The sequence below is a fragment of the Fundulus heteroclitus genome, chromosome 4 (assembly GCF_011125445.2).
Source record: "Fundulus heteroclitus isolate FHET01 chromosome 4, MU-UCD_Fhet_4.1, whole genome shotgun sequence".
In the NCBI taxonomy this organism is placed as follows: domain Eukaryota; kingdom Metazoa; phylum Chordata; class Actinopteri; order Cyprinodontiformes; family Fundulidae; genus Fundulus; species Fundulus heteroclitus.
Window position 1 is genome coordinate 11,691,182 of NC_046364.1, and position 19,154 is coordinate 11,710,335.

The window sequence follows — 19,154 nt, forward strand, 5'->3', positions numbered from 1 at the left end:
TTAAGAAGAGTGTTGCTTCCTTATCCCTGCTTTAAGAAGAGCGTTGCCCAGCTATATATAATGCTTTTAACAGCATATTTCATAGTTGGGACAGTGTGTTCAAGGTGTAGGTTTTCAACCACACATAGTGTCGTACAGTTAGGCATCTGACCAGAGCACCTTCTTTCAGTTTGCTGTGACCCCTATGCAACTTCTAGCAAACAGCAGACCTCCGATATCTTTCTTTTAACATATTTCTTTTTTAACTACTCTTCCATAAATCCAAGATTTGTGTAGTGCTTGACCAACAACTGTTTTAGGAATACTTTTGCGAGGCACTTTAGCTGTGCCATAAAGTTGTTAAGTCTTGGTCCAAATCTCCTTCACTGTTGCCTGTGGAAAGGGAGCTCATACGCACTAAAAAAAAAAATTATTATTATTTTAAGTTAAAGCGGGTTAATATGAGCAGTGAAGTCTATTTACGTCAATTCCTATCTTGAAGCGCCCCCTGCTGGTTACTTTTGAGTCTGCGTGCTGTGAGCACCGCCTTGCCGACAGGGGGCGCTGCAGGCCGTCTTCTCTCATTCCAAACGTCTTCCGCTAACACATTGATCTGAGTAGCGTTAGCAGCCGGGGGCTAACAAACAAACAATGGGCAAGAAGCACAAAAAGCACAAGTCCGAAAAACATGGATATGAAGGTATTTTAGTTAATATTTCCGAGTGTTTTATTCACGTAGTGTTTTTATCGGGGTTTCAACATATCGAATTGGTTGTGTTCTCGCTAGGATAGCGACACCATAGCGTTAGCTCGTAAACGATTTACCAGCTAAAGAGAGACCGGCTTTGTGAGACCGTTTCCTGCATGTGGCTGTGTTTATAAACACTGTTAGCGATATGAAACTTTAATTTAGAGCTGCAGTGCCCCATGCTTGTGGTTGGTAGCTGTTCATATCATCCCTGAAGCGTCGGTTGTGTTGTCAGGACGAACAGCCAGTGTTTGGATTCAATGAGACACGTTGATGACTGAATGTTTGATTGATCTGGTGAGCACAGAATACGGAGACCGGCCGCTGAAGCTGGTCCTGAAGGTGTCCGGAAACGAAGTGACGACGGGAAGTTCCAGTCTGGACACTTTTTACGAGGAGCAAGCCGGGGACAGCGACAAGCCCAAAGACAAGAAGAAGAAAAAGAAGAAGGATAAAGACAGGAGCTTTGGCTCTCCAGAGGAAGACAAAGGGAAGAAAAAGGTAAAAAAAAAAAAAAAAAAATCAATTAAAACACTGATCCAGAAGTAGAGAACAGTCATAGCCTAAAGAAATTAGAAGTTGTGTTTTTCACAAATTTGACTTTAGGATATTTGTGAAATTTTACCTGAAAAGCTAATAATAATAAAAGACCTTTCAAACTACATCAGTGAATGACTGAATGTGGCGTAAAACGCTTTGGGGGTCACTGGCCTTGATAAAGCGCTATACAAGTACATTTACCGTTTTTACTATGCCTGGATAAGTACGGAAAAAGAAAATAGGGCTCTGTGCCGTGGTCTAAAAGTTGTATCCACCTATCAGTCCACTCATACCCCATCTGTGTCCATTCATTTGCATCCATCCAGCCCACTTATGCGTGTTTATAGCCCCCAGTCTCTGGTTTTTGCTAAACAAGACTGATAACTTCACCTTTGAGTCTGGAGAAGTAAGTAATTTTGACATGAACCCTTGTGTATGTAATATTAGTCAGTATTTGCTCCAGAGGCTGATATCCAGGTTGGCTGGGAAAAGGTTTGAAAGTTTTAGGAAAAAGGTTAACTTTTCTAAAACTTAGGAATTTATTGTTATTCAAGTTCAGTACACTGAAAAAACGCATCATCAAAATATCTAAAGACACTGAAGCGGTTCAGTTTGTGAAAAGTAAAAGGTCTGTCTGTTTAAAATCTTTTGGCTACGACTGCAGCAGACGATTGGTCGTGCAAATAAACGTCAATGTTGTCTTTGTTCATGTAAGATGACTAAAAAGAAGAAAGGACAGGATGCAGAGGGAGAAGAGGACAGAGAGCAGTGCAGAACTCCTATTCGTTCAGAGCTGGATAAACGAGAAGGTAGTCCCAAAATGTCATATACTTTATTTCAAGTTTTATTGTCGTGGCTTTTGTGTGTGTGCTTTTTTTTTTTTTTTTTATATCCAGCTGTCTTCATTTGCAGAAAAAGAGCAGACGCCACTGCAGGAAGCTTTGAACCAGCTCATCAGGCAGCTTCAAAGGTGCAGTGTTGACCACTTACTGACCCAGGATGGTTCTAAGTGTTCTTTGTTAGTTGTTGCACATTAAGAAGAAACGTGGAGAATCACATGATTTACCCTCTCTGTCTGTATCTCTCTATTTCGTTCTATATTTGATTCAACTCTATGTCCAATGCAGGAAAGACCCCAATGCATTCTTCGCATTTCCAGTGACCGATCTCATTGCACCTGGCTACTCCTCTATCATCAAACGGCCGATGGACTTTAGTACAATGAAGGACAAAGTCAAGAAAGAGGGCTACCACTCGTTGGATGAACTCAAAGTAAGTGTGTTGGTAAACCAGAGACGAGACCTAAGACTCCATCCGTCATGAGTTTCGCAGTGCCTTGTTCAGAGATTCTTACCGCTTGAATTTTTTCACATTTTGTCTCATTACAACCACAAACCTCAAATTCTTGTTTTTTTCTTTTTTTCTTATAGACAAACACAAAGTATTGCATGCTTGTGAATTGGAAGGAAAGTGATGTGTTGTGTAATATGCCTTTGGTTTTAGTCCCCTTGAGTCAATCTTTTGTACTTTTCTGTCACTCCGTACCACCTTCACACATCCAGGGAAATTTAGGCCATCTCTATTTAGAAAATAGTTCAAGCTCCATCATATTAATAGAGAACATTTGTAAATATAATTTTATTTCAAGTCTTGCCACAGATTCTGTATTGAAGTTCGTCCTGGACTTTGACTGGGCCATTGAAACACAGGAGTATGCTTTGGTCTCAACAATGATACTGTAGCTCTGGCTGTTTGTTTGATGTACCACATTTATCGGACTATAAGGTGCTCTTAAAATCCTTGAATTTACTTTTTAAAAAATGGTGGTGCACCTTATAATCCAGTGCGACTTATATGTGATTACCATTGTGCTTACTGACCGATTTTATGTGGTATAATGTGCTCATAAATCTGTTAAAATGTGTAAGTACAACTTTGGTTAGCAATGAAGCCGCTCCACTCAATGAACATTCGGAGCATTGTGGTTCACTGTGACTACCTGATCGGACCCCTGAGCTGTCTACAAGACTGCCTGACTGTAATGTCTAATCTAGAAGTGCATTCATGTACAGCAGCCTCCGTCCAGAGTACGCGCTAGCAACAATAAACCTTGTAAGTTAATTCACTATAAAAATTAAGTTTATTTTGGCTTCATGTTAGAAACAGGGCAGTGTAGTCCAACTACTCTGTGCTCCCAACAGAGACGGATAGCTCTTCCTTTCAGGAGAAAGTGGAGGAGCGAAGTGATATTACTGAGTCCGCTGCGGCTTATGATCTGAAAAATATGATAATTTCTCTGATTAAAAGGGAAACTCTGCCCCAGTCTTGTCTCTTCCAGCCTGTAACAGTTTTTTTTTCCATGACTGCACTACATTTAGCTCTGTCTATCTTCCCTTAAACTCTTTTAAAGGTGGCTTTCTTCTTGCCACCTACTTGTAAAGGCTGTGCATCTACTGAATTACACACAGGTGGACTCAGAAATCCAAATAGAATACATTATGGTTTGTGGTTGCAACTTGCAACAGTGATAAAATGTGAAGACACATAACAAGTATGAATCGGTTTTTAAGGCTGTTAACATTGCTTAAATATTTTGATTCATAGATACTGTTTTTGTGTATCGAATCTAACGCTTGACACTGGATTTATTTTTGCTGTAGGTGGATTTGAGAATCATGTGTGAGAATGCCATGATTTACAACAAACCTGAGACAATCTACCATAAGGCAGCTCGTAAACTGTTACATTCTGGGATGAAGATCCTTAACCAGGTATGACTCTGATTCAGAACAACATTCCTCGTAGAAATAGATTATCTTTTGGTTCCCTTGGGTTTTTAATTCAAAGTACAACCAAAATATGAGGTCCAGTTAGAAAGCCACATGGTCGTTCACTGGTACCAGAGTTTGATAAGTAAGTCCTCAGATAAACACAACACAAGACTTTATTTAGACTGGAAAGACTTCTGTTTCAATTCTCTCTCAGCAGATGAGGTCAAAGAAAGGAGGCAGCGGTGTCATATTTATTGAGATGAATGAATTAGGTGATGAATTAGGTTTATTCAGAAGTTGGAACCGGGCCTTATCGGGTTGTGCGACAGAAAAAATATCCCAAGTGAAGCAAAAGCTCTTCACAGAAAGACCCATAGAAGAAATAAATTAACTTGTAACGGAGTAGTGATGAAAGTACAGGCAGTGGAAACTGGTGTAACATCAGTAAAGTGAAACGGCGTTTTAAAGAAGAGTCGCATAACGAGCGTTTGAAATGTCAGATAATACAGAAGTCAGGTGGTGGTTACTGTCTGGAGTTAGGCACACAAAACAGGAACTACAGAAAAAACAAAATACAAGAGGATGCCTGGCTGCAACAGTTTGATATTTATGGTTAAACACCGCAGCCACTGAGCGACACATAGCAAAAAAATATCCTTTAAAAAAATGAAATGTGTTTTGTGTATTAGGGATGATTAATGTGACATTCAGGGAGATTTTAGCTGCAGAAACAGCTGATCAGTCGTGTGGGGTAAATGTTTGTTTTCGGAAAAACTCAAAAAAACCACCTCATGCGAGCGTAAAGAATTTTGCAAAATTTAGAGAGTGGATTTGAATTTTGCCTTCCCATCAGCCTGTTCTAATGTGATATTTCAAAATACGCATTAAAAAGGGGTTGATGGAAACACGGCCTGTGTGTCTGTGTGTGTGAGAGGGAGTCCGTTTCTCTGTCCATGTTTTTCCTCTCTAGTGAAATTTAAATCTCATTGCATTTTTATATTCTTAAAAAAACTGTTTCTAAGTCTTCTGGAAATGAGTTTGTAATATTTATGTAGGTGAGGTCTTAGTCTGGACAAAGTCACACCTTCAAGGAAGTGGGATACAGAGTGAGAGACAGTCCATCATCATACATGGGTCAGTGCTGTGAATCCACCCCAAAAAAGGCTGCGTCTCAATTTTGTGTTGGTAGTAAAAAATATTGTGGAGGTAGTAAAATAGGTTGTAAATTCAACTCCTGTATAAATTCTGAGATTTCACTTCATTAGCTTAGATTTAGTGCAGATCCATCTCTAAATGAGATTAAAAACATTTAACTAGCAGGTTAGATTGTAAAAAAACAAAAACTGGGTGGGGGGGTCAATACTTTTGCAATGCACTGTACATCACTGCTTTCCGTCAGAGCCTTTCAAACACAAATACTGCGCTTAAAAACAAAACAGACTTTTTAGTTTTTATTTGTTAAAAAAAACACTGCAAATTATCATATTTTCCTTTGAGATTACAATTCTGTTGGTCTGTCATATAAAAGTCTAATAAAATAGGCGAAAGTTTGTGGTGATAACCTGTAAAAGTTTAACCGGTTCCAGGGATTTCAGTATATGGCTGGACGATATAGTAAAAAATCATATCGATATCATCAGCTATCATTATGATCGATATCAAATTCAAAACATTTATTTTAAGCGCAGCCATTTAATGGGTCTTATAATAGGCTAGAACGCCAAAGGAAGGAAAACCGTTATTATATTGAACTTTTTACTGACCCTTTTTTTCTATTATCGATATCTGTCAATCGATTGATATATATTGTTATTGAATTATCGTCCAGCCCTATTTCAGTACTTAAATAGCGCAAAGCTCGGGTTTGGAAAGCTTTACTTTAAGGACTAGAAACCTTTGTTGTATGTGTAGGCAGTGAGGAAGACGGCTTTATAACGTCTACGCCGGCTTCCAACAGTCCTGTGTTTGCTCTGGTGACAAAAAGAGAGTTCAGGAAGTGAGACTTGATATTGCAATGATCCAACACATGGGGGCTCTAGAGGAAATGATGTCTTCTGAAGCTTTCTACGCAGCAAGTGTTCAAAGTTAGTCCTTGAGGGCTAGATATTTAGATATTTCCTTAATTCAACACACCTCAATCAGTTAATTAATTAATAGTTAATCAGCAGGCCTCTGCAGAGTTTACATTTCATTTGTTTTTCCTCTCCTGGCCACTAAACGTTGTCTGTCATTGTCCACCCAATAGGAACGGCTGGACAGCCTGAAGCAGAGCATAGATTTCATGTCCGGCCTCGACCCCTTTGCCAAACAGCCCGTGAAGTCCGAGGAGCAAGGAGTCAGCGGCTCAGACCAGAACAAGGAGGGAGTCCCGGCCGCAGAGAGCAGGGAGCGCTCCCAGACGCCCAGCACACCGAGGTGCTTCACCGCGCCGACGTCACACGTTCCTCTGATACCTGGGCCTCTGAAATCAACACGCCCATCCTTTAAAACTCTCACATGGCTGTTCCACTTTGAGTTAAGGGGGGAGATATCTATCCTAGTCAGGAACGGCCCGTTGTGTGTTTATGACAACAGATTCCACTCAGTCGCCGCATAGAGTCCCGTTCTTTTCTGCTGCAAAGCTGCAGGCTGAGAATGTGAGCAATACCTGGCAGCAAGCTGGGGCCTGTTTAGTCCCGCCGCTGTACGTTTCTTCCACCAGCGTTGTCTTCAGCTGAGTCAACAGGACCCGTAACCGCTTGTTACACAAAGACTCACCGTGTCCAGAATAACCGTTAAAAGCCGGTTCCACCGCGGTGACGTTAGCGAATATTTTCAATAGATGAAATGTGGAATAGAAGCTGAATTTCTTTTGCCGTTTTATGATGTAGACTTCCTTCCTGTGTTATTGTGTGCGTGCTCTTTGCAGCTGCTGCTGCGGCTGCTACAAATAATATATTTTTGCTTCCATGGTCAAAGTGTCTCATTCTTTGCTTTTTCAATTTGAAACTCGTTTGCAGACAGGACAAAGACTCCAAGGACGAGGCGGCAAAGGCCGAGAAAGAGCTGGAGGAGATCCGCAAGGTCATCGAGGAGTCCGGAGGAAAGCTGTCGAACCGAGTGGTGCAGTGTGATGTAAGAGGCAGGAGTTTAAAAGAAAGATTTTTAGTTTTAAGTTAATTTATCTTCCTTTTTAAAAAAGGCTGAAACTGGCAGCAGGACAAGAAAAGAGGCTAATTCAGTAGCTGTCAATTCAGCAAGGATCCTCGCCATTAACCTTGTGTTGTGTGCATTTCTGATCAAATATTGTTTGAAATGTTTATATAATTGATTACCTGCTTTATTTGAACGGGTCCTGATCATTTTTTTGTCTTATAGTTGGAGTTTGCCAGGCGGAAGTCCAATGGCTCCACCACTCTGGCCGTACTCAACCCAGCAGATCCTTCGCCTGGGGGTGAGAACCATGTGCTTTAAGGTTAAAGCTGCTGTTGTCGCCGTTTATTCTTGCACAGAAATTACACACATGTCTAAACGGATCTGGACAGTTCTGGCCACATTTATTTAATAACCTAGTAAAGATGTAAAATCAATACTTAGAACAACCTCGTGTTGTATTGTAGCGTTGCAATTTTTTAAAAACGGCAACCTTTTAATGCGAGTGCCATTTAGTCAGGGGAGCAAATCGTGACACATTTTGAAATAACAGTTTTTAGCTAAATGTTCAGCTTTAGCAGTCCCTTTTAAAAGAAATGTAAAAAAAAAAAAAAAAAAAAGGCATTAATTAATCTAAACTGTGTTGCTCAGAGGTTTTTTGGACCTGCATTGAGTAATGCATGCTTATCTGCTTCCAGCTATTATAAACGTGACCTCTCCTGGGTCGTTAACTGGACCTGTAGGTCCGACCAGACTGAGCCTTTATGTAGAAAAATCTCCCGCTGGGTGTGCAATGAAGCAGGAACAATATGTAGGAAAACACATTTAAGTACGGTGGACAGTCTGTAGTCCTGTGGGCTCGTTTCTCTCCCAAAGGCTCTTGCCTGGGGGTTCATCAGTGGTACTTTGAAGCTGGATAGCGATCCATAACATATGTCTCCCTTGTTATTGGTGACTTTCCGTGAAAGTAATCGTTCTAGAGTTCTTTTCTAAGCACTTTTCCAAGCCCTGTCAGCCAGCTGCTGCTGCCTCGTCCTGAAACTCGCCTGCAGTCAGAGCAAAGCCAGCAGAGAGGAGAGTCTCTCTGTTCCCTCATCGTAAATTTATCCCACCCTGATTTACAAACCGAGATAAAATGTGTTTTCTCTGAAACTGTTGCACTAAAACAATTCCCTGAATTTTATTCACACACAGCTTCAATCCCTTATTCATCTATTTTTTATTTATTTATTTTCGCGAATCAAAATAAAAACTCAGAATACATCAATAAAATTTAAAAAAATGTGGTGGAATGTGACAGAAACCCCATAGTGCTTATACCAAAGGTCACACCACTAAAACAACAAAACACCAGGCAGCTCACATTATGAAAGTCCTTTCATTCCAGAGAGAAAACAGAAAAGACATGTACAGTAACATTATTTTTACATTTAGCTTTCAGATTTCAGGGAGTCAATATTTATAAATCATACATCACTGTCTTTTTTGGATAACATTATTTTTTTCAAAGACTTTCTACCATTTAATTCTGAAGATTCCAAATATTTTCCATATTCATTCCATAGTTTTGCACCATGATGCCGAAAAGAAAATTGCACTTGAGTTTTAATACTTAATGGTAAAAAAAAAAAAAAAAAGCTTGTCTAGTATTATAAGAATGCACTTGGCAGTTCTTAACAAAATCTATCTAATTCACTCTCTGCTTCTGATTACTTTTGGTAAAACCTTTATTATTAAAATGCCTTAATTATTATTCAGGCAATGTGTTAAAATACATAAATTTATTTCTGATTATACAAACAAGTTTGTATAATCAGAAATTTAGGGATTTTATTAATAAGCTAACATTTATTACTACATAAACACACAAAAGTACCGAAAATAGGCACCGTTAAGTACCGATATTGACTCCCTGGTACCGGGTATCGGTTCAGATGTGAAAGGTACCCGTCCCTAGACATGAAACTTTTTGACCAACCTGTCTGTATGATTTGATTGAATTGACTTTATGTCTGGACTTTTTGCCCCAGCTTAATAAAATGTAAATGTTAGATTTTTTTATTTTTATTTTAATGAGAGTTTATCTTGCTGCAACAAAATGTGAACAGGCTCCAATAAATCTGCTTCTTTCAGTGCAAATCCATCACAGTTTAAGACGTCTGATATTTATGTTTTCTGGCATTTGGAGCCCATTTCATGTGGACTTCCTAATGATGTCTAAATGTTTTCTGCTCAGACGCCGGCTACTGTCCGGTGAAACTGGTCATGATGTCCAATCGGCTACAGAGCGGCGTGAACAGCCTGCAGAGCTTCAGGGAGGACAAAAGGAACCGGGTCACTCCAGGTAACTGAGCCGCTCCAGCTTCACCTCCTGCTCCCACATCAGCGCGTCTGACCGAGAAGTTTCTCTGCGCAGTGTCCTACCTAAGCTACGGCCCGTTCACGTCCTACGCGCCGGCGTACGACTCCAGCTTCGCCAACATCAGCAAGGACGACTCGGACCTCGTCTACTCGTTCTACGGAGAGGAGTCCAGTCTGCAGGGCTCCAGCGGGTACGTAACAGCGGGGGCGCTGCGATTTTACTGGCAGCGCCGCGACAGACATTCCTCGCTGATTACTGTCCAGATGTTCCCGTTTTCCCCCTGACTTCATTCAGACGGGAGGAGATCAGCCAACAGCTGCAGACACAGCCCCACCCTGACATTCATCCGCAGGTCACGCAGTTTAATACCGCTCCGCTCAGCGACAAGCAAACTCTCTAATAATGAATGAGACGCTGCAAAGCTCTCCTATGAGTCTGCTTAAAGGAGAACTCTGCGCCGAGGGGGGAGAGAGTGACGCATCTTTTGTAATTCGGTATTTTCATCTCATTTCCGAAACGGACCCTTATTGTCTCGCGTAACAGAATCAGCAGTTCTGTTCGGGTCGGTTCTGCAGCCCAGATGCTTCTGTGGCTTTAAGCCAAACTTATCACGGCCCGACCGAGGGACCCGAACGCATCATGGGAACCGGTGGTCCCGTTCCTAGCTTCTACCTCATTGGCCGTATTCCAGCAGCAGTAATGCGATCCTTACGTAAAGGCTTGTTAGCTCGCTTTCAGCTCCCACGCTGCGTCCCGACAGAAGATGTTCACACATATTTCTGCGTCTCATGTCGGGAGCAGAGGAATACTGACTGCTCAGTGACCCAGAAATCCCACCTCCCATTAACCTGGCAGGTCAGCTGATCGGTTAAAGCGGGACGGGTGTCTCAGCAGGAGGGATTAAGCCGCGTAGAGACACCCCCGCTCCCTTTTTTTACATTAAAATCTGAAGATTTAATATAGTAGTGCCCTATATTCATATCCCTGCCATAATTACCTGCACATTTTTACATTACGGCCACAAACTTCATTTATTTTGTTGAGATTTTATGCGTTGTGTATAAAAAGCACAAAATAGCACACTGCAAAAACGTATCTATAAACAAGTAAAATGTTCTTAAAGTTAGTGTTTTTGTCCTTGATTTGAGCAAGTAAATAAGATGATCTGCCAAAGGAATGAGCATTTTGACCCCTAAAATATGATAATTAGACATCCTTCACTTGAAATAAGATTATAGAGATGAGTTGTTCCTATTTTAAGTGCAAAAATCTTATTCCATTGGCAAACCATTTTATTTACATGCTCAATTCAAGAACAAAAACACTAACTTTAAGAACATTTTACTTATTTTTAGTTCGTTTTTGCAGTGCAGAAGTTTGCCCAGACTCTCAGTCTGCTGTATGCCTGGACTTTGACTGGGCCGTTCTCACACACACGAGTACGCGGCTTTGTTCAGTGGGTCGGAGCTCTGTCTGAATCTGTCGCTTTCTGGAAGACGGCGTTTGCTTCCTGGAAAAGTAGATGAATTGAAACGTTAGCAACATGTCCTCACCTGTCCGTGAAATCCCGCGTAGGGGGTTCAGTTTTCCAGGAAGCGTAGGAGCTTCGCCGTAACCTTGATCAGCGGATGATTGACAGGCTGGTTGACACATACGAGGTTTGAAGAGCGCTGATCAGAAGATGTTTGCGTTTGCTTGGCAGCTTGTCGGAGTTCTTGGCCAAATCCGACGAGTACGTGTACAGAATGGGCGACAGTCTTCTGGACGCGATGACCAACGGAGAGCATTCCAGATGCCTAAAGGAGGCCGAGCCTGTAAGCAGCCGCTATCACATCCTGTCACTAATCGCAGAAGCACGGCACAAAAGACGACGAGCCGCTGATGTTGCTTTGCTCTCGTTTGTATCTGTCCAGCAGCCAGAGGAGCCAGGAAGCAGTCAGGAGGAAAAGAGTGACACCGAGGTGAGAGCTTCTCCCCAATCTGGAGCTTCTTCTGTGCTTTGTGTGTTTTTTTTTTTTTTGTTTTGTTTTTTAACACAGCAGGAGAAATGGAAATGGACATTAAGTGTCGAATGACAAGAATCAGCGTGTGCCATGTAACACAAAACCGGAGCCACTCAGCCTCATCTGCTCCCGCCGCGCTGCCGCTCGGCGGAAAGCCCGTCACGTGCGCCTGCATTACACCCGACACGAGGAGCCTTCATTGAATTTGTGTTATAGATGGCCTCCGCTGATGGTTTCTGCGCCGGCCAGCTGTGTCAACACAGCAGGAGCCCGCCGTTAACTGCCACCCATCCACACACGGAAAGCACATTTCCCTCCGAGAGCTCCTCGCTCACAGTCTGCAGTCGGGGGGGGGGGGGGGGGGGCGTGTTTTCCTTCAGCGTCCTCCGCCCCGCCGGCTGCGGAGCTCAATCGCTCCTCAGAGCAGCGGAGGAAAGCGAAGCGCCGGCCCCACCGGCAGACACACAGCTACTCCCTGTGCCGTCTGTTTGCTGCTCTTGGCTGCTCTCCAGCTGACGCTCATCTGTCGTTGCAGCTTTTGATTAGCTTTGATTTTTATTGGATGAGAGGAGCAGCAACGCCCCCCCCCCCCCCCCCCCCCCCCCCAAAAGAAGGCTTTAAAAGGCCCCGATGTTCCCCCGGCACATCACCTGTCCAGGCTGGAATGCATTTTCTAATCCTCGCATCTTGTTTCCCCTCTCTGTCGCTCACAGGTAGCTGAGGCCAAGTCGTCCAACAAGCTGGACTTCCTGCGTTCTGCTGCCAGCTTGGATGAGGCCGAGGAGCTCTCTGGGGGTAATAGCCTCAGCTTAGAGTTTACAGTAACAGCTGACTACATTTGCAAACAAAGCAATGCCTCTGATACAGATGTTAACTATTATGATGTTTTAAATAGGGTACATGTGTGGGCAATATCAAGACAGGGTTTTATTGATGATTGAGTATGTCTGAGATGAATGTCACATAAAATAGACACCAACTTGTATGTGCACTGCAAAAAGAGAACTAAAAATAAGTTAAAAAAAAAATTGAAATGAATGTATTTCTCCTATATTTGAGCAGGTAAATAAGATTATCTGCCAATGGAATGAGTATTTTTACCCCTAAAATAAGATAATTAGATATACTGCACTTGAAATTAGATGATTGAGATGAATCGTTCCTATTTTAAGTGTAAAAATCTTATTCCATTGGCAAATAATCTTATTTACCTGCTCAAATCAAAGAAAAATACTCTAATTTCAAGAAATATTTTCTTATTTTTAGCTCTATTTTTGCAGTGTGTATATGGAGTTATATACAAAAGTATTCAGACCCCTCGTACTTTTTTTTTTTTTTTTAGTTTAAGTCATAATACCCATAAACCTTCATGTTTATGTTTAATGCAATGAACCTGCATGTAGTTTCACATGATTGATAGGTGGAAGGGAAATGTTGCTCTTTTGTCAGATTTATCGTATAGAAAAATCTTAAAAGTGCGGTGTGCATTTTATTCAACACCCTTCACTAAATCAATCCAGTGCAGCTATTTGAATTTGGTCAACAGAACCCAATTAAATTAAGTTTAATAGCAACTTTTAAACAGCATCTTCACCACGCTGTTCGCTCCATCGTGTGACGATGGAAAGAGTATGGCCGACACGCAAACTGACCACGACATGGATGGCCACTTTATCCCAATGAGATGCCTTTTTATAATTAGATGAGATAAATAAAAATGATGAGAGAAATATTTTATACCAACATTCAGCCTAAAAATATCAAGATATTATTTTTGGTCCATATTGCCCGGGCTTAGTTCTATCTGTGCAGGAAAACTAACGCTGTTAGCACTCTTCAGTGGGGACAGGGAAACTAGTCAGTCAATGGTAAGATGGACGAACCTTTTTTCAGGGCAAACCCGGATAAAATACAGTCAGCGGCACCTTCCAGCCTGCCAACGAGTCTGAACATACAGCCGGAGCTACAATAGTTTAGACCAGTGGTTTTCAATCCTGGTCCTCAGGACCCAGTCCTGCATGTTTTAGGCGTTTCCCTGCCTGCACACGTCTGACTTAAATAAACTGGTGATTCAGAGGCCTCTGCAGTCCTTGATAGTGTTGAGGGGATCTCACAGTCGTTGGATTCAGGTGTGGTGGAGCAGAGACATCTAAAACATGCAGGACGGTGGGTCCTGAGGATCAGGATGCTTTGGCCGTCTGTTTTAGACCAAAGCAGGATGATGTGTTGGAATGGCCTAGTTAAAGTCTAGCCCTACATCCAGTTGAGAATCTGGAATCATAGGACTCGAAAATTTATCTTCACAGATGCTCTGCTTCCAATTGGACTGTGCTTGACCTGTTCAACAAAGAACGTGTAAATGTTTTAGTCCATTGGTGTGCAAAGTGGGTAGAGATCCTGAAGGATATTAAGCTTTTTTTTGTAGCAAATAGTGTTTTTTAAACCTCCAGTTGATCATCATTTATTACGGATTTTGAAACCCATATACGCATTTCTTTCCACTTCAGAGTTCTGTGTTGTGTAGTTTATGCCTCACACTTAAATCCCAATAAGATACGTTGGAAATTATGCTTGTGATGTGAGAAAATGTTTAAAGCGTAAGAATACTTTTGCCCCACTGTAGAAGCCTCAGATTTTTCATCTGAATCTGTCATGAAAAAAGGGCCACTCACTAGTACTGCTTCAGCTTAGCACACATTAGATTCATACAATTACTGTAAATGAATTAAAATAATGGGTAAATGTGCCACCAATCAGCTTTTCCTCATCCTCCGATGCGCCTCCTCTGATCTGGAGACTATTAATTTTTCACTGACACAGTGTCAGGATGCAGAATGAAAGGCTCCATTGTGTCGCCTAAATGTGACCCGCGTTTGTTGGGGGTTACCCAAACGTAACAGGAGGAGCCGGGAGGAAGCGCTAACACAGTGTCCGTGTCGACCCTCTCCTATCTGTTGCAGACGCCCTGCACTTCCAGCAGAAGTTGGACGAGACTACAAAGTTGCTGCGCAACTTGCAGGAAGCCCAGAGGGAGCGCCTCAGTGCCAAGCAGCCGCCTAATATGATCTGCCTGCTGGCCCCGACTGCCAAGGAGCTGGAGCTCGGTAAGGGCCTCTCGCTGCATGGGCCCCTTTGTTCAGCCACCCGGGGCTCAAATCCAACAGCCCCTTCATTTACTTCTCCAGTGTTCATCTAACACAGGTGTAACACAGTGGTCTTATTCATGTCACCGGGGCCCCGGTTCCCAGTGACATGAGACGTTTTCCTTTCATGTGTTGCATACTGTGCGAGCTGATAGTGCGGCCATTTTAGTTAAAACATCCAAAATCTCCACTATTGGCTTTGTAACAAAACGTTGGTTCCCTTTATTTCTGCTGCTGTCTAACGGGCGCTCCACCTTATCCTTCCTGCACAGCTGAGAAGGTTACAGGAAACCTGACCGAGCTGACTGGTCAGGTCGCCCCGTGTGATGTCAGCAGCGTCTACGGCATCAGGAAGGCCATGGGCATCGCCGTGCCTCCAGAGCAACCTGAAGCCCTCATAGACCTCACAACAGGTGCATCGCCTTCTCTCGTTTTTACAGGGCTCCTACAGTTTGGTGTTTGCTTCAGTGTTTTCCTGGTCTGGATAAGCATTTATGTTCATTCCTTTCTGTCCTTTCTTTGTGTTCTTCTGTCTTTGTGTCCCTCTTGCCTTTCCTTTCTTGTTTCCTTCCTTATTTGTCTCTTTTTCTTACTCCAGCTGTCCCTATTTTCTTTCCTTCCCTCTAATTGTTTTTTTTCTCCCTTCCCCGCATCATTCCTTTCCTTGACCGTGTTCATCCTTCCTTCTTTCCTTGTCCTATCTCCTTCATAACTGGTCCTTTTTATTCTGTTTATTTTTTTTGTCCTTCCTTTCAATACAATCTTTTTTCCTTCTGTGTCCTACTGCCCACCAAGCCTTGTTCTGTGTCTTTTGTTTTCATTAGTGTGTCCTTTTCACTTTCGATGTTCCTTCCCTTCTGTGCTTGTCAGGACCTTCCATTCTCGTGTCCTTCCTTATATCCTAAATCCCTTCTTTGTGTGCCCTTTTTTACTTGTGACCTTTTTCTCTCCAGGTTCCATATTTAAAGCCTGTCCACCTGTAGAAATAACCACCATAAATTCATTCTTGAGCTTTTTGTATCATAAAATATGCGTGAAGAATTAAAAACTCCAGGACATGAAGATTTTTGCATAAAAATGTGTAGGAGTCTTGTCTAAGGTGCACAAAATGTTCAGGCCAAAGTAAAAATACTCATAATGTTTTTTTATTTCATCTCTGCCTTCAGTTCATGAGACGAGTGAACCGATGGAGACCGTGTCCACCTGTCCGGAGGTGGTTCCACTCGTCACGGTGAAATGACATTCCAGCCGGCGTCACTCAGTTTATTAACTTAAGTTTTGTACAAAAGGTGCTTTTTGTCTGACTCTCGTGTGCATTTCAATCAATAAACTCGTTTTTTTTTTTTTTTTTTTTATAAACCTTGGTTTGTGTCTACTCTTATTTAACCATAAACGTCAAACTGCAGACTTACGAAAACATTTATTACATTCTGTTACTGTACAAAAAGTCAATGTCACATTTGTTCACAGAAAGGCCAATACAACATTATGCAACAGGCATTACAGACAAGATGTTGGTTTCAGACGCCAAGGCCACGAGACGGATTCAGAGGCACCGACAGTGTTATGGTGGCCAGAAAAGAAAAATCACAGCAAGGAAGGTTGTTAGATCGCACAACTGAGGACATGCAGAACTTTTTCCCTCCTAGCAGCACATATGGAAACCAAAAGGGAGCAGAATAGTTTTTTTTTTTTTTTTTTTTATCTATCAGATTGGAATAAACAAAACTGATAGAATACATTCAACACAGCTCTTGTGAAATATATAAACTCCTGGAGTGGTGAAACTGCACAGCTGGAACCAAGGAATGAACAAAGAGTTGTACCTGAACTTACAGGGAGTCATGACTTCAATTTCTGAGGGTGTGAAGATTTAAACCAGGCAGGAGAACTGCCTTTGTTACCTGAATGTGAGCGAGAATTAAGTTTTCATATAGTACAGCTCAGTCTCAATACCTAACATTTGTCATGTTTATTATGCAGAAGAGGGATCCATCACTTTTAAATAGACAAAACTTCAGAAAGGGTTTTTAATTGTTTCTTCAAAGGAGTGATTTAATTTAGTTTTAAATAGTGCTAATTCACAACAAAAGTCCTTTCAGGCCACAAATGTAAGCCTGAACAGATAAACTCAAATTAAGTCCGATAAAATTGTTAAAATCAACAACAGAGAAGTCTTCGAGAATAAAATGGCATTAATACATTAATTCATTTTCATCACGTTAGGTTAGAAACAGAATAAAAAAAAGGATGTGACATCAATGGTTTTTATTGTGAACAGAAGAGCGATGGCGGCGGTTCACAGCGACCAATCTCCGTCTTCTGGTCTAACTAAATGGTCCCAGTTGTATCCCCCTCACAGTGAAGGGGCCATTTCCTTCTTCCTTTCAACAGCATCGCAGGAACACGTGTTACTGCCCGGCGGACACGTGTGATGTGCCCGAGTCTCTAAACTCTTTACCTTGTGTACATGAGTCTGTATGCAGCTGTGTCGGCCGGGCCTCAGCTCAGCCCCATGCCTTGCTGTTTGCTCGTGTCAGTGCACACAAAGAAGGTTTTCAGCTCCCCTTTCCCCTTCACGTTGATGAGCCCTCGACACTCGCAGGAGTAACCCAGCTTCTTCAGCACTTCAGAGGATTCCTCTGTTACCTAAAGGCGGAGCAAAGAGACGCGCGTTTATACAGATTTTAGTCACTTCTGTTTCGAATCTACGTGCATTATAAAGGGCTTTGGAAAACTTAGATGTCAACCACAGTCTTTGTTGAAGAAGTTCATTGAGATTTTATGTGATGCAGCAACACAAAGCAGCACATAATAGGGAAGTGGAAGAAAAATCATACATGGTTTTTACAGGGTCTAAAAAGTGCGGCATGTATTTATTATACAGTGGGGCATTAAGCCCCCTTATATCAAATCCAGTGCATCTAACTCAAGGGGTAGAGAACATTAGTGAAGAAATAGACAAATCAGGGGTAAACATTTGAACCAACTAAGTTGTTAATATCCCAGGTTTTAAATGTTTAACAGCCGACTAAAACATGGCCGCCCACCTAAACTGACAACAAAGGCGTGGAGAGAACAAGACATCCTCTTCCTGTTTGCCAGAATCCACACAGGGGACATTTGGAAGATCAGAATCAGACATACTTTAATAATCCCAGAGGGAAATTACTTAAAACACCAAAGGTGGTGGGAAAACTAACCACACCACGTTATTGTGTCACACGGTGGTGGCAGAATCATGCTGTGGGCAGGCTTTTGTTCACCAGAGGCAGGGGGGAAACATGTTAGAGGCCACAGCTATGACATGGCTTAGGCCAAAACTTATTCAAGCATTTTAATGACTCAGTAAATCCGACTGATAGTCTGTGGCGAGACTTGAAAACTGACATTTACAGACGCTCTCAGTCGAAATCAACCGCGCTTGAGGTCTTACAATGAAAAACAGACAAAAGTTGCAGCTGTCGGATGTGGAAAAGCTGACGAAATATAGCTCAGTTAGTTGTGATTCTACGAAGTGCTGACTCGGGATTGCTGAATAAAAAAGGCCTGTCACACTTTTCAGAGGTTTATTTGTCAAAACAAAAGGATGAAAACCACATATCATTTACCTTCAACTTTGTGCTCTACATATTTTTACTGATCCATCACAAAAACTCCCATTATGAGATGTGTTGTAGCTGTATTTAGCAACATGCGAAAAGGTTTAATGGGTATAAAAATAAATAATTTAAAGGACTGCATTTACTCAGGGAGCCCACAAGGGTGGCATTGAATGAAACCTAATTAAGGTTTTAATTAGAATCATGGTTGAATAGAAGTTTATGAAGAACAGAAAAGCTGATGTAAGAGCTAAACACACCTGGATCTTTCCCATTTCTCCAGTACTCTCCATCCTGCTGGCTACGTTCACCGTGTTGCCCCAGATGTCATATTGTGGTTTCCTTGCCCCGATCACTCCAGCTATCACTGGGCCATGATTAATTCCTGTGGAGGGAGGAAAAAAATGTTTAGTCTTAGCTCTGCATCTTTGATCTGCTGATCTGTCTCTGATTATGTTAAAAATGTGAAAAGAAAGTCACAAGGAAACAAAATACAAAAGTGTTGCTTCACTACCAGAGTCAAGTTTGCTACGGTGATATTAAACTGCACAGATTTCTTGATCGGTCCAATCATGTGATCACATTAGTTCAAATATAGTCTTTTAATCAGACGCTGTTTTGATGAAGCGTTTATGGCTGCAGGCTATTAAAGAAGACAAACTGCTGTCCAAACTGGCTATGCATACAGAGGTTTAAATGGCTGAGTCTGCATTTATATAGGCTGCATGGGTTGAAAGATATCTCTACAGGTCTGACATAATGGCAGAGGTTTGTTAAGACAAGGAGAAAACTGACTAATGTGGCAGAAAAATGCCACAAATTATTGATTCTCAGAAATTAAATGAACCCATTTTGGATATTAGATTCACTCTAA

The 19,154-nt window shown here is 41.9% G+C and overlaps 2 protein-coding genes across 5 annotated transcripts in view; one reads left to right on the plus strand and one right to left on the minus strand.

Annotated features, from left to right (window-relative positions):
- Positions 1-630: 630 nt before the first annotated feature.
- Positions 631-16,031, plus strand: brd7 (bromodomain containing 7). Of its 2 annotated transcripts, none has more exons than XM_012880200.3 (17): positions 631-679; positions 1,035-1,228; positions 1,983-2,076; positions 2,180-2,237; positions 2,395-2,539; positions 3,928-4,038; positions 6,284-6,453; positions 7,038-7,152; positions 7,396-7,471; positions 9,407-9,514; positions 9,587-9,722; positions 11,235-11,346; positions 11,446-11,493; positions 12,249-12,330; positions 14,496-14,639; positions 14,951-15,091; positions 15,845-16,031. In XM_012880200.3, the coding sequence occupies exons 1-17, from the start codon at positions 631-633 to the stop codon at positions 15,916-15,918; spliced, it is 1,857 nt and encodes a 618-aa protein (XP_012735654.2). In that variant the 3' UTR covers positions 15,919-16,031. The 2 variants fall into 2 exon arrangements, with proteins under 2 accessions (XP_012735654.2, XP_012735655.2); XM_012880201.3 differs by having other exon boundaries at positions 11,449-11,493.
- Positions 16,032-16,083: 52 nt separating this feature from the next.
- The window catches only part of adcy7 (adenylate cyclase 7), an 80,051-nt gene continuing 76,980 nt past the window's right edge, over positions 16,084-19,154 (minus strand). For all 3 annotated transcript variants that reach the window (XM_012880198.3, XM_012880199.3, XM_036136052.1), the window contains 2 exons: positions 18,541-18,665; positions 16,084-17,327 (listed from right to left, as the gene is read on the minus strand). In XM_012880198.3, coding sequence (XP_012735652.2) covers positions 17,181-17,327; positions 18,541-18,665 — 272 coding nt within the window. In that variant the 3' untranslated portion in view covers positions 16,084-17,180. The remainder of the gene's footprint in view (positions 17,328-18,540; positions 18,666-19,154) is intronic.